Source organism: Sus scrofa, chromosome 2, assembly GCF_054392235.1.
Source record: "Sus scrofa isolate SSC_HxYL_T2T_F1_AM1 chromosome 2, Sscrofa_HxYL_maternal_Yorkshire_Landrace_v2.0, whole genome shotgun sequence".
In the NCBI taxonomy this organism is placed as follows: Eukaryota; Metazoa; Chordata; class Mammalia; order Artiodactyla; family Suidae; genus Sus; species Sus scrofa.
The window spans coordinates 88,730,336-88,751,167 of record NC_139384.1 but is presented as its reverse complement, the minus strand read 5'-3'; the positions used below and the strand labels follow the sequence as shown (position 1 = coordinate 88,751,167).

The 20,832-nt window shown below is 48.4% G+C and overlaps 2 protein-coding genes across 2 annotated transcripts in view; one reads left to right on the top strand and one right to left on the bottom strand.

Annotated features, from left to right (window-relative positions):
* Positions 1-16,436, bottom strand: part of GFPT2 (glutamine-fructose-6-phosphate transaminase 2) — a 43,044-nt gene extending 26,608 nt beyond the window's left edge. Inside the window, exons 1-3 of the mRNA XM_003123638.7 lie at positions 16,335-16,436; positions 1,500-1,607; positions 170-268 (exon numbers count right to left, since the gene is read on the bottom strand). Coding sequence (XP_003123686.3) covers positions 170-268; positions 1,500-1,607; positions 16,335-16,341 — 214 coding nt within the window. The 5' untranslated portion in view covers positions 16,342-16,436. The remainder of the gene's footprint in view (positions 1-169; positions 269-1,499; positions 1,608-16,334) is intronic.
* A 202-nt stretch (positions 16,437-16,638) lies between these two features.
* Positions 16,639-20,832, top strand: part of CNOT6 (CCR4-NOT transcription complex subunit 6) — a 153,360-nt gene continuing 149,166 nt past the window's right edge. The window contains exon 1 of the mRNA XM_085013590.1: positions 16,639-16,926. The gene's annotated coding sequence lies outside the window, so the exon portion shown is untranslated. The remainder of the gene's footprint in view (positions 16,927-20,832) is intronic.

The window sequence follows — 20,832 nt, the reverse complement described above, 5'->3', positions numbered from 1 at the left end:
ACCATCCAACACTCTGTGAAACAACTTTACAATATGCACTTAATCTTCCTTCTATTTTTTTCATGCTCAGGAAACTTCATATTTTTAGTCTTCAACACTGTTGGGATGAAAGACTTTAAAGTATCCCAGGCTGCGTTTATTGCTCTGACTCAGTGCGTCTTCTACTTACTATAAAGTTCTTCATCAAGAGCCTTGACATTTCCTCTTTTCTTGACTAGCTGGATATGTCTTTCTTTGACTTCAGTATTATTTCCATCAATTGCCACACCTGTAATGTAAACATGATTTCAAAACAAAACTCTATTGAAACATAGTTGATTTACAATGTAGTGCTAGTTTTAGGTAACGTGATTTTGCATATTGGAATTTAAGTTTTGTCTTCCACATTTCATTACTGGGAATGACCCAGGATAAGGGCTATGTAGAGCTATCAATTTATTCGTTCTTATTCCCCAAGCTTGCTGCCTGGAAGAGAACTAGACAGTGTTGGGGCTACTGACTTGGGAAGACGAGGCTGTGACAATGACAATGCTTAACAGCAGGCAGGGAACATGCGTCTGGAACCCAGGTCATGGCTGCTTCCCCTGGCTCCTAACCAGGGTAACTCTCAGGAGCCTGCCTGTGGGAGAGGTAACACCAGGTCTGCTGCCTAAGGCAGTGGGCTCACTTGCAGGCATTTGTGTGCTATGCATCCCGCTACTTTAACTGGTATCTCCATTGTACTAGTGTTCCTGCCATATTTCATCTGACTTGCTTCCTAGTAAGAACTGATAGGGATATAAAATTACCTGGCTCCCCCTTTTCTCCTATGGCTATTTAATTAAAAATGGGAAACAGACTAAATATCCACCTGTTGTGTGGATGGAGGAGTAAACTCTGAGGCAGCCATCCAATGGAGGATTATGCAGCCACTTAGAAAGATTGTTAGGAAGCATTTAGATAATGGGAAATGACAAAGTAAGGGAAAGAATAAAAATATAAAATTATAGAATTGCATAATTATAATTAGGTTAAAAACAAAAAGTATCTGCATAATACTTCTACCTGTCCCCAGACCCCAGAACACCTCAATATATGCCCAGCAATGACCAGAGGTGGGTCACAGATATTGGGGGAGGTGCTTTTGATAAAGATTTTTTTTTCTTTTTAAGGCTGCACTTGTGGCATATGGAAGTTCCTGGGCTAGGGGCTGAATTGGAGCTGCAGTGCAGCTGTGGGCCTAGGCTACAGCCACAGCAATGCCAGATCCAAGCTGTATCTGCGACCTATGTCACAGCTTGTGGCAATGCCGGATCCTTAACCCACTGAGTGAGGCAAAGGATCAACCTGTATCCCCATGGACACTATGTTAGGTTCTTAACCTACTGAGCCAAAACAGGAACTCCTGATGGAGAATTTTTTTTTACTATTACTTTTTTCTTTCTACCTTTCGATAGAAGTTTTCAAGTTTATTTATAAGCAAGCATTCTGTTTCTACGATGGCTGCCTGCAGAGCCTACCTGCTGAGTCATAGCCTCTGTATTCAAGCCGCTGCAGGCCCTTGATGAGGGTTTCAAAAATCTCCTTCCTGGTCCGGGGGACTCTGTAGTTCATGTAGGCAAAGATTCCTGTTAAAAGAGGGGGGGAAAACCATACATTTACAAAATACTAGGTTCATGTTTAGAAGAAAATACTTCTGGGCATGCAGACAGAGGTACATCACTGGAGGGTTTCCCAGCTGCCTGCTGAGTAAGGTGTTGCCTTCTCTTGACATACAGAAGAGGAGCCACTCCCCTCCTGCGTCTAGAAGGCCACTGTATGCAGACCTCCTGTGAAGAATACACACACAGCCCTTGGCCTTGCAATTCCACGGCAGAGAACTTCTATGGATGTATTGCAGAAGATGTCTTTCACTGTGGCAACATTGATAATAGAAAAGATCAATAAAATGACCCAACCACCTAGAGACATCTGGAAGTCCCTGCTATGTGGACTCCTGATTTGCACAGAACATACCTGGCAAGAAGGAGGTCACCCCAGCCTCCTGTGACAGGTAGGAACAGGAGCTGGGGTCTTTGCTCCACTTTCTACTTGACTCTGCTGCTTGGAGCATTACCATCAATAAGCACTACTTTTACAACAGCAAGCATAAAGTCATCTCTTGGCCTGGTAGAGAAGAGAATCCTTATCTTCAAGGGAGGCCCACATGCCAAGACGATTTTGTTTGGCTTTATTTTCTGCATTCATATTTCAAAACAATATTTTCCCAAATAGGAAGTAATGGTCTTCATGTTGGTTCTTTCCAAAGTTCTCCAATGCCTCCTTGAGACTATGCACCCCTGCTCTGTCTCTATCCTGCCCTGTGAGTGTCCCGTCCTCATCTTCCCTCTGTCCTCTTGCCCCACATGGAAAGACCTGTCCTCCTCCAAGCTCAGCTCCAACCCCACCTTCTAGGGCAGGTTTGTTCAGGCCCCAGCCTAAAGTGCTCACCTGCTCTGGGCACCCAGTGTTCCCGCATCCTGAGACAACTACATCCCTGACAAGGTCATAGGCTAGTGCGTCTATCTTTATACTTCTTACTATGTCTTGGTACATGGTGCTTGTTCAATAAAGGTAAGTGAAGTAGAGTGACCATGAATCTATATCAATCAGGGAAGCAATAATATGGAACGTGAAACTGTTGTTAGGCTTCAGTTATATTCATAGTAACTCATCTTACTAAGAACTCATTATGTACCAGGCCCTGGGCTAAGCACTCCTTCCTACATAGGTATCAATCAAAGCTCCTTAGAGGATGGATCTGCCATTACTTTGCCCTTTCTTTTGGAATTGGGCCACAGGCAGAAGTAGAACCAAAAAGACCTAACTTTAGAACTTAAATGATCCTACCATATGATCCAGCAATCCCACTCCTGAGTATATCCTCCCTCCAAAAAAAAAAACCCAATGATTCAAAGGGGCACATCCATCCTAATGTTCACTGTAGCACTATTCACAATAGCCAAGGCTTGGAAACAACCTAAATGCCCATCAATAGATGAATGGATGAAGAAGATATGGTACGCATATACAATGAAATACTGTTCATTCATAAAAGAGAATGAAATAAAGCCATTTGTAGCAACATGGACAGACCTAGAGATTATCATACTAAGTGAAGTAAGTTGGAAAGAGAAAGACAAATACCATATAATATCACTTATATGTGGAATCTAAAATATGGCACACAGCAGAAATTGTCACAACACTGTAAGTCAACTATACACTAGTAAAATTTTTAAAAATGAAAAAATACGGCATTAATGAGCCTATCTACAAAACAGAAACAGATTCAAAGACAAGGAGAACAGACCTGTGGTTGCCAAGGGGTAGGGAGGAGGGAGTGGGATGGACTGGGAATCTGGGGTTAATAGATGCAAACTATTACATTTAAATTGATAGACAATGAGGTCCTACGTATAGCATGGAGAACTATATCCAATCTCCTGGGATAAATCATAATGGAAAGAAATATAAAGAAGAATATGTTTGTGTGTGTATAACTAAGTCACTTTACAGCAGAAATTAGAACAACACTGTAAATCAACTATACTTTAAATAATAATCATCTATAATAATAAAATATACTTTTAAATTATAAAAAATAATAAAAATAAATATAGTCCAAATGAAAAAAAAATTAAATAGTTTGTAAGCACATTAAAAACAGAAAAAGAACTTAAATGATCCTAACCACTGGGCCTCAAGGATGAAAAGCATTAAAAGGTTTATTTTCCCAATTTTAATTTTTAAATTTTATTCTTTTAAAATTTTCTTAACATTTTTCTGGGATGACAAAAAGGTCAAGACTGAAAAATCGCCAATATCTGCACCCTCATGGTCACTGAAGCATTATGAACAACTGTCAGGACTTGGAGTTCCCACTGTGGCTCAGTGGAAACGAACCCAATTAGTATCCATGAGACTTGGGTACAATCCCTGGCCTCGCTCTGTGGGTTAAGGATCTGGCGTTGCTACGAGCTGTGGTTTAGGCTGCAGATGTGGCTCAGATCTGGCATTGCTGTGGCTGTGGGGTAGGCCGGCAGCTGTAGCTGTGATTCGAACCCTAGCCTGGGAACTTCCACATGCCGCTAATGCAGCCCTAGAAAGCAGAAAAAAAGGGGATGGGCAAATGTCCTAAGGAAAAAGAAAAACAACAGTCAAGACATGAAAACAACTTAAGTGTTGGACAAAGAAACTGGGGGGGAAAAATTATATATATAACATAATGGACTATCACCCAGCCACAAAAAGAAGGAAATCCTGCCATTTGCAACAACATTATACTAAGCGAAGTAAGTCAGAGGCAAATACTATATTATCTCATTTATGTATAGAATCTTAAGAAACCTAACTCAAAGAAATTAGATTGGTGACTGTCAGAGGTGGGTGGGGGTGAGGAATTAGATGGTGGTCAAAAAGTATAGATTTTCAGTTATAAGATAAATTCTTGGATGTAATGTACAGCATGGCGATTGTAGTCAACATTCTATTGTATGTTTGAAAATTGCTAAGAAAGTAAATACTAAAAGTTCTCATCATAGTGAAAAAAATGTGAGGTGATGAATGTTAACTGACCTTATTATGGAAGCTTTTTGCTATATGCATATACATATACATATACAAATCACTATGTTGTGCACCTTAAACTTATACAATATTATACAGCAATTGCATTTTAAAAAAGAGGAAAAAAACTTTGCCGGAGATAAACCTTGGAGAGGACAACCTACCTGAAGATCACTGAGGGCTGACCATGATTATACATAAAACCACCTGTAATAGCTCTGTACTATCTCTAGATTAGATTCAAGTCAACATAGTATATCTGAATGAATGATTAAATTTCAATTAAGTAAATGTTATATTCCTACACAGTAAGTAGGGTCACATCATATGAAATTTAACTTGCTGAAATGAATCTAGACATACTCAGTCAAAAAATAGGCAATAAAATTAGACACTGCTAAAAATAATACTTTGCATTCTTAGGTACCGTATGCTACTGTACATGGCATATATTTGCACGCACGAGTTAAGGTGCAGGGTTTATATTTAAAAACACACACAGACTGTGCTCTCTGAGCAGTTACAGACCTTTTCTTTTAAAAATGGCCAAGGATCATTTTGGCAGCCAGCTATTTTTGCCTTCCTGGCTGATTCCAGGTCAGGTGAGAAGTGCTTCCCCAGCTGAGCATCTTCACTTCGAAAGCTCACAATTTTCCCCAACACTTTAAACCTAAACACATCTCTGGCCAGAGGATGTACTTCTGTCACCTTACTTATACATAAAAAAGATATGTACTTGTTTGTTTTTTTTTAGGGCCACACTCACAGCATATGGAATTTCCCAGGCTAGGGGTTGGACAGAGCTACAGCTGCCAGCCTACACCACGGCCACAGCAATACAGGATCCGAGCCATGTCTGCAACCTACACTGCAGCTCACAGCAACGCCGGCTCTTTAACCCATTGAGCAAGACCAGGGATCGAACTCGCATCCTCATGGATCCTAGCTGGTTTTGTTAACCGCTGAGCCACAAAGGGAACTCCAAGGTATTTATTTTTAATGTAAAATGTTAACAGCTTTCTTAGGATATGGCACATACCATAATATTATCCCATTTAAAGTATACGATCAATAGTTTTTAAGTATAGTTACAGAGTTGTGTCAGCATCACCACAACCTATGCTTGGGTGAAGCTTTTCAGAACATTAATTTCTCTGCCATAGATCAGGAAGATCCCAGGAGGGACATGGTAAAATTCCAGTCACTGTCAAGAGCACACAGCTAGGGGTTATGGTTATGAGAAGGATGGAACAACTCACAGATCATTTCTGGAGTCTTTAAAACAAACAGCAAACCTTTCCTGGCACCCTGGGAATTGTTCCAGAATTACACGTGTGCCTCACGAAGGGGAGCTGACAGGCACTGCAGACGACACAAAGGCCCATGCACCAACCCTAGAAAGGTTTTAAATCTGACAGGCTTTTATGCACCAACCCTAGAAAGGTTTTAAATCTGACAGGCTTTTATGAGAGCGCTGTATGGCTCTGCTCTCCAATTGTCCACTGCAATTCCCTTCCTCTGGGCCAAACTTCACTTCTGAACTCAGGTCAGGCATGTATGCATCTCAGGGCTTTGAGATCTACAACAGCCTCCTTGGTGGGGTGGGGTGGGGGTGCTGCGCCAGAGCCCCTGGTGGGCTGGAACAGCTAAAGGGTCCTTGTCCTCAGGACCACCAGCTGTGTCCACATCCAGCTGCGAGCCTGGAAGCCACTCAGGCACCACTCCGTTTGGTGGATTACTGTGGTGAGGGGGGCTGCCATGGAGTGGTTTTTCAGGTCTTTGTACAAGAAGGCATAAACCTAACTTTTAACATGAATCCCTTGTATGCCAACATCTACCCAGCAAGTTCTTTTAAGCACTATCTCTCTCTTCTCTGCTCCTTGCTGGATTCTCACTGCGTGCTACTAGATGAAGTGAATCAACCAGTACTTATAACATGTTTTTATTATTTAAAAAATAATTGAAATAGAATAAAGCTGTTTTCCCAGGGATTTTCCTGGCTATTCATGTCAAAATTCCCTTCTGGAATCCCTTCCATCCATGATAAAAGCTACAGTGAGAATCCATTTTTTACTTATGAGATCAGTAAAGATTAAATGGTTTGACAATAAGTGAGAGTTTAAATTTGTACGCCCTCTTTGGAAGGCAATTTGGCACTTTCTCAAATTAAAATGTACACATCTGTTGACCAGAGCTTCTGCACATCTAGGAATATATCCAACAGATATCTGTGCAGAGATTCAAGTGTGAAAGCATGAGAATAGGTGCTCTTGCTGTTTGTGGTGGCTGATGAATGGGGATAGCCTGATGCCCCGCAGGGACCAGCTAAGTGATGGCACAGTCACACAGTGGGGCGGTTGCAGGGCCAAGGGCAGGAGGACCTGTACAGAGAACAAGGTGAAGCTATGTGTTCTCTCAGAAAACAAGCTATATCTCCAGGATGTTCTAGGGGAAAAACGTGGGCTGCAGAACATGTGCAAATTACCCAGAGTGGAGAAGGGAGGCATGTAAAGTATTTCTGGAAGAGCGAGGGGGCAGTGGTTGCCTCTGACAAGGGTGCTGGACATGAGGCAGAAACTCCTTTTCTGTTGCATGTGTCCTTTTTGTACTGTCTAGATATTTTGCCATATACCTATACATAGTATTTTACCATGTGCTGCTCTATGAATTCCAGAGTGGTGGGTACAGGATTGCCATCTAGCCCAGTTTGACTTCACTGAGGCTCCCCAGCCCTGCTCACTGGGAGGAACATCAGCCACAAGAAGGGAGAAAATACTGAGCACAGGGCCCAGTGCATACAAAGAACAGGCTCACGGGTGCCATCCTGAGTGCCTTCTCCCTGGCCTGCTCACTAGTCTCACTAGTCTGTGACAGCAAGAAGCACAGCGGGTGGTGGCTACTGCCAAACATCTACTTCAAATCCCAGCCTGCTCCTTGCTTCTGTGTGGCCTGGAGCAAGTCACTGAACCCCCATGGAGCAGGCAATGGCAGCACCTACTTCCCAAGGTCGCTGTGAGAATTCAGTCTTTGTAAAGCAAGAGGAACCATGTGGGCTACAGAATAAGTGTGAAAATGGAGCTGGCAAGGAACTTCCTCCTCCTGGGGAGTGTGAGGTGCAAATGCAGGTATGCACACAGCAAACAGGAAGTCCTTGAGAAATCATCAAGTAAAAGTACAAAGAAAGTCAAACCATTTTACAGCTATTTATTTTTGGCTTTCTAGTTGGGCAAATGATGGTTAAATCACATGTGTGATCTGGCTACAACTTGATCATGATGTAATTCATCCCATAAATATTTCCCTACCCCACGGAGGCCTCATCACTGTGCTAGGTACTGCGAGGTGCATAAGTCAGGGGGCCTTTAAAGAGAAGATATGATGCACAGAGACCACCGACTTCTCAGGAGACTTGCAGGCAGAGGGCCTGGGAGCTGAGAGGTAGGGGAAGGATCAGAGGACTCCTGAATCGGCTCTCTGCAAATGCGACCTCAATTCACTCCGCAGGTGCCAGTGCACAGGTCACCACTGGGTCTATTGCAGGCCTTCCTCTCTCCCAATTTTCAAAAAAGTCACATGGCCTACATAGCGATTAATTCCTTATCTTTTGTTTGACTCCTCACTGGATTGCAATCTTCATGAGGATGGGGATATGTGTCTTGTTTACCTGTCTCATTCATTGCTGTCTTCCCAGCAACTAGCTCAGAGCCTGCTACACTTCAGGTGCTCAATAACTATTTGTTGAATGTGTGGGCACAAAACTAAATGGATGGATTTGGATGTGATGATCAGAGAAGGTGGCCTTTGAGCTTGACAACCATGCTCAACCACGCACAAGCAAATGGAACCCACGGTGTAAGCGTGAGGGACAGGAAGCCCAGGGAGGTAGGCAGTACTGAGTCTGGGGTCCCTGAGTCTTGGCCCCTTTCACAAGGGCAGGTGGCACTGCCCTAGGGGTAACCTCAAGACACTCAAGCACAAAGACTTGTATGCACCAGCATTACCCAGACCCCAACTGTAGTGCACTGAGAGGATCCTAGGGCTGGTGGGGGAAGCCTTCTAGATAAGTGATCAGGTCCTGGGGGTAGGATCCCATAACTCCCTGGCGGGGAGGGGCTGCAGAGTAAATCTCACCACCGCTACCACAAGTTATGAAGCCCTCCCATGTGCCAATACTTTTTCAGAACCTGACCTTGTGTAATCCCTGCAATGTCTATGCCCAATCTGTGGTTCCCATGGACAGAGAGGGTTAGCTCTGGCTCCAAGGTCAAAGAGTTGAGAAATTTACAACCAAGTCTACCCAATTGCAGGGGCTCATCACTGCGGCCTCCAAGATTAGCCTAAGGCCTGTCTTAGAATCCTACCCCAAGGGATGAGAAATAGCTCACAGACGGGGCCTGGCCTATGGAGAGATGCCCACCTGGCTCCTGATGGACACACTTCATAGCTCCCCTGGTGGGGTCCAGGCCATGTTGACAGACCCTTCCCTGACCATCGGGAGGTCACTCCTTCCATGGGATACTCCTGCTTCTAACTCCACCTTTCTCTTCCCATCCAGCTCCCCACAGAGTGGAGGCAACCACAGCAAGTTTGGTTCCCACTATATCCCTCCCTCTCTTGCTGAGGGATGGCAAAATCCCTCCAAGCTCGTTGGAGAAATGCCCAGCCCCAGGATAGAGGCTGCCTTGGCTCAACCCCTGCAGCCCAGGGTATGCCCTGTGCCCATACCAGAATTCCAAACATCTTTTCGGGGTCCCGCTTTTTTTTTTGCTTCTTAGGGCCATAAGTGTGGCACATGGAAGTTCCCTGGCTAGGGGTTGAATCAGAGCTGCAGCTGCCAGCCTACACCATAGCCACAGCAATGTGGGATCTGTGCCACGTCTGTAACCTACACTATAGTTTATAACAACACCAGATCCTTAACCCACTGAGCGAGGCCAGGGGTCAAACCTGCATCCTCATGGATGCCAGTCAGGTTCATAACCTGCTGAGCCACGATGGGAAGTCCTCAGGGTCCCACTCTTAAAGCTGATAGAGAGAGTGAATGAGAAAAGGTTCCAAAAGGAGAGAGACCCAGATAAACTCAGAGGGACTCCAGAAGACTGCAGGTGTGATACAGGATAAAGACAAGCCCTTTGAGAGAGGACTGTGGGCCCCTCAGCCCAGCCCATCTTGGGGAATCTGGGATGTCTAATACTCCCTTTGAATATGGCTTGAGAGAGCATACAGGAACTCAGGGCCAAAGGCACCACGAGGTCCACCCATGCAAGCAGAGGTGCTTCAAACTTCAAGTGGCAAATAACAATGACTAGATGGAGAAGCAATGTCCCTAGATTTCCAGAACTAGGATCACAGAACTCCTGGAACCTTCTGTACAATCCCTGGGATGTTTGGGGTGTTGGATGGGGGGAGGGGTTGTTTGGGGCCTGGAGGATGAGGGAAGAAGGTAGAAGTTCACAGGAGGCAGGTTGGGTCCACATTCTGATGCTATGACTGTAGTTCCCAATGAAAGCACTGCCCTCACTGTGCGTGAGGGTGGACCGTGCCGGGTAGAGATACAGCCTGTACCCCACACAAGCTGGCTTCACTGGAGCTATGTCACCACCTAGCCAGACTGGGACCCTCTCCAGATAGAAGTCGCTCTTGCCACCACCATCCAATGCTTCTCAGAACTGAACAGGCTGACCTCCTTAGTCCTTGAGCTCAGCAGAGATTAGATACTATTCTGTCCCAAACTGGACAACGTGGCAGTTGGATTTCTGCCTCATAAAATCCCACAGTGTGTGAGAAAGTGTGTATGTGTGTGTTTGAGTGTCAGGTTCGTATGCTGAGTGTGAATGTGAGAGTGTGTACATGTGCGTGAATTTGTGCTTGAGTGCCAGGTGTGTACGAGCATGCTGGGTGTGTATGTGTGTGAGTATGTGTGGCATGCTGGGGAGGGGGGCGGTCTGCTCTTCTGGGTGAGGCCCCCGAGGCTGCTGGGCCAGGAGCCAGGGCTGCAGAGGAGGCTGCAGCCTCTCTGGATACCCAGGCCTCCCTTGTGCAGAGACCAAGGCAGGACGCTTTATTCACGAAATAGGGAGGACAACTTCTGCTGCCTCCTCGGAGAGGTGAGAGTAACAGTGGAGGTTTGAAGGAAGTGTGAGATGGCACAGCTGGGTCCTCCAGGCCTGCCTCAGGGCCGGAAGGGGGCTCAGCTGTTCTGGGGACAGCTCTATCCTGCTTCAGGACTTCTCAGGACTCCAAGGGTTAAAGTTACCACAACACTCGAATCCCTGAGATAACATGAGATGCTGCTTCCTGCAGTAAATGTGCACAAGCACTTCTATTTTTTATAGAAAATTCCTGGTGTCCTTGTACCATTAGGATTTCACCAAGGGCAAAGGGGAAGCAACATACAAATACTCTAAATTGCACTAAAAACTTTCAAGAAGAAAAAAAAAAAGGAGTCTTGTTCAAACTGCCAAAACTTGGCCTTAAAAAAGAGTCAAACTTCTTTTTTCAGTGAAGTATTTCCTTTGAAAATTACAAAGAGGTAGATGACCGGATTAAATTACTTGTTTTGGCACCTAATGAGTCTTCAGAATTTTCTCCCAAGAGCGTTTGTAACCTCAAGTTGCTATCCCTTTCTAAGCAATTTTTGCTAAATATCAAAATGACCCTTCAATTTAAAGGCATTGTTTAATCACCAAATCTCTGGAAGGTTTCTCAGAACTTGGGAAACCCCTGATGAATAAGATGGGTGGGGAAATGGCACCATGATGAGGAGGAGGGGGAGGAGGAGGAGAGGGAGGAGGAGGGGGAAGAGGAGAGGGATGGGAAGGAGGGGGAGCTGGGCCCCGGCCCAGCCAGCCTCCCCACAGCCCTGCATAGGAGACTGCGCACAGCAGTCCTGTAAGCAGGGGCGGGCAGTGGTGCTCGGGAGCTGCTTGGACTGGATCCTAAGAGCCAACTGTGTGCATCTCTTTCCAACTCCGTGCTCAGGGACCTCATATTACTGACCTGAAATTAGCCATGGTGAGAGTATTCACACCACAGAAAGTGGCAAACCAGAGAGCTGGTTGTTACCCATTTATCTGCATATCACTGGCTCTGCTTGCGAGGCTCCTGTGGCTTGGAGAGGTAACAAGCCAAGTGACCCGACCCAAGAGTCTGTGTCCCATCAACTCCAGCCCAGTCCCTTTTGAGGCATCTGTCCATGAACTGAACTGTTAGGAGGAGGAAAGGAGCATCAAATATGACAGGGTTCTGAGAACCTAAAGGAGTTCGGAACAAAAGGGTGAGCGCACCCCCAAGCCAAGTAATCTCCTTGGACTGCTGCTTCCTCAGCTGAGGCAAGAGGCAAACCCCTGTAAGCTCTCCTGAAAGACCGCTGTGCAACAAATTGCGCGTGTATGTGTGTGTGTGTGTGTGTGTGTGTGTGTGTGTCCTGGCCCCTCTTGATTCTAGGGAATAAAACTATGCCTGCCTCTTGCAGAGAAGAGATGAGTGGGAAGAATATCACATACATGCATAGAAAGCAAGTTGCAGTGAGCATGATATTTAGACAAGAGAGAACTGACTTTTAGAGAAGGTGTGAAACCTATTTGATCCAACTGGTATGTAGCATGATGCCAGTGAAGGACAGGGTATTTAACTGATGCCTGTGTTCACTTCTAACTGCAGCGGGGCTCATTTGAGAGTGCTGGGACCAGAGGAGTTGGGGCAGGGTGTGGTGGGGGGCATGCTGGAAGTCCTCTGGTCTCCTAGCCATCTGGGATTTGGCAACACTGGACTGTTCTTGGGGGAGGCATCTGAAAGCAAGAACCCAACTGTGGCAGGATGAATAACGGCCCTCCAAAAATGTTAGATCCTAATCCCTAGAATATGTAAATGTTATTCCATATGGAAAAAATGTAAATGTTATTTTATATGGAAAAGGGTCTTTATCGATGTGATTAAATTAAGGATTTTGAGGTGGGAGATTATCTTGAATTAAATGGGTGGGCCCTAAATGCGACAACAAGTGTCTTTATGAGAGGGAAGCAGAGGGACATTTAACCTGGAAGAGGGGAAAGTGATGTGACCATGGATGAGGAGATTGGAATGAGTAGCCACAAGCCAAGGAATATTGGCAACTGCCAGAAGCTGAAAGAAGCAAGGAACAGATTCTCCCGTAAAGCTTTTGGAGGAAGCAGGGCCCTGCTGGCACCTCCATTCTGGCCCAGTAAAATGGATTTTTGGCCTACTAGTCTCCAGACCCATGAGAAAATAAATTTCTGTTGTTTTAAATCAGCAAGTTTGTGGTAATTTCTTACAGCAGCCAGAGGAACGAATACAAAAGATGATTAATTCAAGGCAGGGGCTTTACCTTCTAGCAAAAACTAAGGGCTCTTTTTCAAATCCTTTTATCCCTCCTCATAGACTACTAAAGGCAACAATGAAGGACAGAGTAGATTTAAGAATTCATAGATGAGAAGTCCGATCCTTTTCATCAGACCCCCAGGTGTGCATGCTGTCATGCCCTTGCATGTGCTATGTCCTCAGCCTGGCACACCTATCACCCTCTTCTCTCTGCAGACCTCGTACTTGAAATCAGGCCTTGTGGCACTGTTCCAGGTCCCTCATTCTCTTCCGGGGAAAGTCAGTGCTCCTGCCTCCACTGTGCCAAGGTCCCAAGCTCATACTGCAAGGGGGCCAGCAGGTAACATGAGGGAGTGAGGCAGCTGGGTCAGGGTGGGAAATCTGGGGAGCTTGGACCCGTCAGCCCAGGGGCCTCCATGCACTATTCAGAAACATGAACTCAGACTTGCTCATCTTCAGATTTTTTTCAAGAGAAGCCAAGAATCCCCACCTACTTTGTGAAATCTCCCAATTTTGTAATTTGGTAACGACAGTCATTTGAATAATAAAGTTTATATTCTGTGCATCAAATGGAGATGTCTGTCGGCTTGGCTTGGCACAGGGTTTGCTTCCCTGTTTCCCTCTGTGGTGGCATTTACCTCATGAGCTATTCCATCCCTGGTTACTGACCAGCCTCTGAACCACCCCTTCAATGACCTGTCCCTTCTCTGACGGGAAGACCATACCCACAGGGCCGCAGGGCCTGGAAAACAGGGCCTCTCCAGGAGCAGCTATTCTCTAGAGCAGGGTAAGGAGGGAGGAAGAGGGAATAAAGTAACCCTTCTATTGGTAGAAAGTCAGCAATTCTCAGATGTCAAACACCCATGAGTACCTATGCGTTTGAGGGTTATCTGTAAGCATTAAGTGTATACAGGGTCAACCAGAACCAGGCCCGGCTCCCTGTGGGAGAGGCAGCAAAGACACAGCAGGAGCCAGTTTGAGCATGGACATCAGCAGTGGATAAGGAAAGGCCTTCAGCTCAACCCCTGCTGACCTCTGTGAGACCAGTCTCAGAGACCTGAACTCTGAGGTGGCTTCAAGCTGGCAGATCTCAATGGAGCCACAGCCAGTCCAGAGAAAAGATCTAAAACAATTGCTGAGACAGGTGTGCACAGACCTCTCTGGACCTCAGTTTCCCCAAGTGTAAAGCGAAGAGGGTAAGTTGTTTATTCTAGAAGCACCCTCAAAATTGTCGCAGCATCTTTGTACCAAACGCACGATCATTTCTTCAATATTTTTCTATAAAGTTGACTAAAGTTTTAAAAACTTAAATTCATTATAAAAGAAAATAAACATAAAAGGAAAACCAGAAGTTCCCGTCATGGCTCAGCAGCTAGCATACTCTACTAGCATCCTTGAGGACGCTGGTTCAATCCCTGGCCTTGCTCAGTGGGTTAAGGATCTCTGTGTTGCTGTGGCTGAGGTGTAGGCTGATGGCTACAGTTCCGATTGGACTCCTAGCCTGGGAACCTCCATATGCTGTGAGTGCAGCCCTAAAAGACAACAAGATAAAAAAAAAAAAAAAAACAAAACAAACAAAAAAACACAGAGACCAATGGGTTCCATTTTAGCCAGCTGCTGCTGTGAACTCTGAGCCCAGGACAGCTTCCTCCGTGCTAGGGGTGCTTGGCAAGTATCAGAGGGATGTAAAAGACACATCAGCACCCAGCTGAGACTTTCCCTTGGCTCCTAGAAAAGGAAATAACTTTCCCATGCAGGAATTCCACAGGACTCCCCAACTTCACAGAGGGCTGCAGGATGGGGTGTGCCGGCAGGGAGTCCTGACGTTAGGACACCAAAGCTCTTCCTTTCCCTAGGGGCCAAAACACAGCAGCCCTTTAAGAAGGCAGAACAAAACTAAAAATTGAGAGTCTGAGTGTTCCCAGGCTCAGAAAGACAACAGAGAAAGCTGAGAGCCTGTAGGATGCAGGCTGGAAGGCTAGGGTGGAGGTAGGGGTGGAAGGGCATCTGAGAGGAGGGAGGAGGGACTCTGCTTCTGAGGGAGCGACAGACCCAGTAGGAGGTCTCAGAGCACCAGCGGCTCTAAGGCCGCCAGGTGGCCAAAGGCCTTGAATACCACCCCGAGGAGTTTGGAACCCAAAGCTTCTTGGCAAAACTACCACCTCTGCCTTTTTTTCTCCCCAGAAACGGCTACAGGCAGCCCTCTGTGTATATTACCAATAATGCCCTGGAATCTGGACATTTTTGCTGAGGGTTCAGGAATTTAAATTGATGCCTGCTTGGCCTGGGGTAGGCTGCGCCCCAAAGTTGGCTGCCTACTCCTTGGTCAGTCGGTCCTTTTTCACTTATGCGGGAGTGCCTGGCCTCAGAAACAAGGCCTGTATAGACCTTGGCCCAGAGTTCACCGCTGCCACACCGCACCCAGCAGCCCTCAGTGAAGTCAGACAGAGCCTTTCATGGCTTCAAAAGTTCCACCAGGTCCTCCAGCCACAGGAGGCTGGAATGGGTAACTGAATCCCACTCAAGGGGAAAAAAAAAAAAAAAAAAAAAAAAGACACAAGGCACAGTGACCTTTTGTCCCAGCATAAGTTCTCGGCCCTCTCCCCAGCCAGCGGAGGCGGCCCAGCCAGGAGAGTAAGGAATTGCAGATGTGCGCTCCGGGCCCGGCCGCCCTCCCCACCGTCTAGCAGCCTCGCCGGACAGCGCCCAGTCGCCGCGGCATTGGGGACGCTGGAGCCCGGCCCCGCTCGCCGTTCAGAGCTCCGTCTCTCAGATTCGACCCGAGGCTTGGCGGTAGATGCTGCTTCTCCCCCGCGCCTCGCTGAGAGCTTTTTTCAGCAAAAAGGCGGCAATACGGAATCAACCCTCATACGGATAAGAAGTTCATTTTGCGGTTCGAGGAGGACGCACAGGCCCTTCCGAGCGCACCAGGGACTGATCTTGACACCACGGGGACAGGGAGAGTGCAGACGGTGTCGCCTCTCCTTGGTGTGCGCGCTGGGCTGAAAGCGAGGTTGGGCACCCCGCGCCCAGGATGCTCGCGAGCTTGCGCTTGGCTGCCTTTGTGGGTAACTTGGGGGCGCTTTCCTCACTGGACGTGGGGTATGGACCCTTCTGTGTTTCAAAGGTCCAGGTCCGGGACAGGACCAATTCCCTCCCTTGTGTGGGTCCCGGACGGGGTTGGCCATTCCCCCTCCCCCACACCTCTCTGGGACAACCACTCGGCGGCCGGGGCAAAGGGAAGCAGGCCTGGCCCGTGAAAGCCCCTCGGTCGGGGGACCGGGGTAAATCGACGCCCCTATCCCGCGCCGCCTCCGGCCCCTGGCGTCTGGCTCTTGGGCCCAGGCTCTCAGAGGCCGGAACCCGCGGCTGCCACAGAGAAGGCCGCTGGTGGGCGCTGCACTCACCGCACATCGCGACCGCTCCTCGCGCTCTTCGCGGCTCCGGGCCTCTGCGCGCTGCTGACGCTCTGTACTCGGCGCACGCCTAGCGCTCGTGGACTCTGGCTCCCGCCGCTTGGCCTCTGGCCCTTATAGCTCGGAGTCCTACACCAGAGGCGGGGCCGAGGCGGGGCCTCCTCCCGCCTGCCAGCTCCCCATTGGCCCCAGGTTGTCCTGACAACGGCGGGCACTGGGCCCCCTGGAGTCTGGGCAGGGGGCGAGGGGCGGCTCCCAGGCGCAAGTCCCGGCTGTTAATACGTGGGCGTCCGGTATTAGGTGCTGGAGATCCGCTGGCGGTTGCCTCACTCTTCCTGAGCTCACAGGAGACGCAACCTCTGAGTAGGCGTGGAAACTTGGGCAGTGGACGGAATCTCTCTGTGCTTTAGTTTTCCCGTCTGTAAAATGGGGCTAACAATGGAACCTATTTCCCAGGTGGTAGTGAGATTCAAGGCAGTCTGTGTAAGGTACAGAGCAAATGTGAGGCGCAGTAACACGTGTTCCGGATGTGCAGCCCCTCTGTGACCAGTCTCCTGTTAGGGCACCAGAGACGCAGCACAAGGTAGGTTCAGAGATGGAAAGGGACTTTGTCAAAACTGGGAAGTCGGGAAATGTAAGAACTCGAACCGGGATTTACCGCAGAGCCGGAAGTCCGAGGCCGGGATTCCCCAAATCTTGAACAAATATGGGGGAACCTCGGAAGCTGCCCCTTCCCTGAGCGGCGCTGGCCGACTTTTCAGTGCAGCTGGCGTGCCTGGGCTCCAGCCGGAGGCTCCTCTGCCTGGCCGTCCTAATCTCGGGAGCCCTAATCTGGCCCCCGCCGTGAGTCACTGAGGCCTGTGTTCCCCCGCCCGCGGTTCCCGGCCTCCCCTCCCCTTCTCTCTGCGTTTTGGGCCCGGTCTCCCGAGGAGGGTCACGAGAACTGGCCTAACATTTGCGTACTTTGAAGCCATCTGGTGGTTTTTTTTATTTTACTTAAAAAAAAAAAAAAAAAATCCTGAAATGCTCAACAGATCCTCCTCAGTCGTGTTAGAGGAAAAAAAGAAAGAAAAAGCACGAAGCTTTTAACGTTTTGTCTAGAGCATTTTTCCTGATGTAATCCCTCTGTGGCTAGCAAGGCTTTGCAGGCCCTGGCAGGAGGAGGTGTTTCTTGTATCTCTTGGACTTCTGAGGAAACTGAGGCTCAGCAACAGTAAGGAGGGGGTTGGTTGAGTCATCCTGCTGGGAAACAGTGGAGCTGGTTCAGGAGCTACCCTCCACAGTGCAATGTCAGTTGTTTCCTTCATTCCTAAGCAGCCAGCTTCATGCCTGTCCTGGTACTAGGGGCCTAGTGATGAGTGAAAACAGATCCAGCCTGGGCCTTCATGGCACTTAGAAAGCGGTAGGAGGCAGATATTTAGTCCAATGTCTCAGAGCCAGGTGATTCCTGGTAGGATATAGGCCTGGCTGATGGGGAGGGTGCTAGGCTCTGCCTGGAACTGGGCTGGGGCTGGGGCTGGGGCTGGGGCTGGGGCTGGGGCTGGGGCTGGTGCAAGTCAGTATGGACCCAGGACAGTTGCCAGGGGAAGTTAACAGACTTGAGAAGGAAAGTACTGGTATGTGCAAAGGTCCTATGGCTGAGGGCTAGAACTTACTTGAGTTAGGAGATCAGGCTGTTCTGCCCCCAGACTGTCCTCCACCCTCTGTAACTGAGGTGGGGATAGCATGAAATCATCAGATTTCTGCCAGCCCTAGGGCAGTAGTAGCCCTGGGGTCCTAGCAGGGTCCACATCTGTCCCCTCATTAGGTGGCCCATGCTGGGCCCTTGACAACATGCATGCGGGAAATCAGAAAAGATGAACTTGTCCCCTGCCCAGTGGCACAGCTGACTGGAGGGTAAATTGGTGATGCTGAGGACCTTCTTATCACCTTTGCAGTTGGATGAGGAGAAGCTGTCTGAAAGTGAAGAAATCCAGAACAAAGTAGATCCCTGGGATGGAGAAAGAAACACGTTTTTGGAGCCCCTAGGTTCAGCCTCGTCTGAAGCCAGGATTTATCCTTAGGCTTCTCAGTTATCAGGGCTCAATAAATTCCCATCTTCACTTGAGGCACTCTGAAGTGACTTCTGTCATTTTCAACCAAGTAGAATCTTGATTCCTTCAACCTGCTGGACCTGGGATCTGAGGTCCAGGGGGGCAGTTAGGTACCTGTCTTTGCAGGCCCTGGCAGGAGGAGGTGTTTATTGTACCTATTGGACTTTTGAGGAAACAGGCTCAGCCCATAAGGTTTTGCTGGGTGGAGCCCCTTCCTTCTCTGGGACCTGTCCAGGTGCAACCCAGGAGACCCCTGAAGTTTGGGGAAATTAAATATTCTGACCAAAGGCATAAAGTCAGGTGGTGGGGGCTGGTCTGGATCAGAGCCCAGGCTTGGTCCCTCTCAGAGGAGGGAGCATGTGGGACCATGCATAGATAACCTGCCCCATTCTGGCCCCATACCTGTGCTTCCAGGAGGATGAACCTGAGTGGCTGATGCAGAAGCCCACAGGGCTTGGTGGAGCAGGATCCTGAGCCTTCTCCCAGTGGGTGCTGGGTGTCTAGTGTCCAGGCTGATCACCATGGCTAGCTCGGACCCCACTTTCTTTTTTCTTTCCTTTTTTTTTTCTTTTTCTTTTTGCCATTTCTGGGGCTGCTCTCTTGGCATATGGAGGTTCCCAGGCTAGGTCAGACCCCACTTTCTAGGAAACCTTAATTCATCTGGCCAGCAGGGCAGGACCTCACGCTGAGGTTGCGAAGAGCAGCCACAGACATGGGTTCTTTACCTGCACGTTTTCCCAGTCTCAAGTCAACTTTTATAATCAGAAGATTTGTTCATTGATCTGGTTCCTCCCAAACAACCCAAATATCTGCTCTCCTGCACCCCATACACAGTCCCGCTGAGTTCCATGGCTGTCCTGGAAGATGTAGAATCTGCCCGCCATCTCTCGGCCACAAGCCCTGTTCAAATGCTTTCCCCATGACATTTCTGCTGGAGCATGGGGAAGGTGGTGGGGTCCATGGCATGGTGAAGACTCCTGTCTGACTCCTGCAGGAGTCCTGGCTGGACTTTAACCAGCCCCTGAGGACTGCCATCAGGACCTTGCCACCAGTCTTCAACTGCCTTAATTGGCCTGTGGCCACTGGGTGACCTGGGGTGATCACCTGTTCCTCTTGATCTCTCTGTACCCCTCTGGGAGCAGAAATGCCAGGCAGACCTCGGTGTTGCCTCCTTTCGCTCAGAGACCCAATCCTACGAAGAGCTGTGGAGTCTAAGTGCTTTCCAGGCCTCAGGGGGTGGGAGGGGGGGGGAGAGTTCAGGGAGCGGGGGCAGGGCACTGGCGCTTGCAGCTGGGAGCCCTGCACTGGGTCACTCCATCTGGAGGTGGGCATGAGATCCTAGAGGGACCTTGAGTGGTGTCCATGGCAGATGGGGTTCAGGAAGCCCAGGCCAGACACCCCAGATGACCCCTGGATGAAGTGCCCTCCCTCAGGGTGGCTGGGCCTCAGCTCAGACTTGAGGTAGCAAGGACAAGGAGCAGTAAAGCAAGAGGCCAGACCTAGGTAAGGATCAGGAAGCCACCCTCCCTCCTGGGGGGTTGCAGTAGGTGGAGGATGAGTGGGGGTGGGGAACAAAAGGCCCATAGCTAGGGAGGGTCTGAGAGTTTGTTCTGGGGCCAGGGTTTGAGGACAGCCAAAAGTGGTGAGTTGGGTGGGAAACCGAGGCAGAAATCCTTCCACAGACCCAGGGTCTGGAAGCAGGAAGACCTCAGGAGCTCGGCTGCAGCCTGAGAAAGGGGGAGGGTTGTGCAGCACCAGTTTCGTCCACCAGGTGGCTCCACCCCCCACCTCACCCCAGCTCTGAGGCAAGAGAAGACCCCCATCCCCTCTCAGCTCAGGCTGGGGCTGCACAGAGTGACCTTCCTGAGGGGTTCCATGGAGAACTTGTTTCACCTTTGCTCTCCTGCAGAGATTGAGGAGAAGGTCTGCCACAAGGCTGAACTCTTCTTTCATAACTGTAAGTTAATTTTTTTAAGTAGGGCAATTATAAATCTTTATAACTTTGTTCCTCCGGAAGAAATACATGCTTGTTTTAGGAAAGATAGAATTAAAAAAATTTGAGGAGTTGGGAGTTCCCATTGTGACACAGTGGAAACAAATCCAATTAGTATCCATGAGAGTGCAGGTGCAGTCCCTGGCCTCCCTTGGTGTGTTGGGGATCCTGTGTTGCTGAGAGCTGCGGTGTAGGTTGCAGACATGACATGGGCTGCTGTGGTTGTGGCATAGGCCTGCAGCTGTAGCTCTGATTCACCCCCTCTCCTGGGAACTTCCATATGCCTCGGGCGTGGTCCTAAAAAAAAAATTTTAAAGGGTTAACCACTGTCAACATTTTATGTCACTTTCCTCTGCCCCCACTACAAACCCTATTTTTTTTTTTTTTACATATCATATAGTCA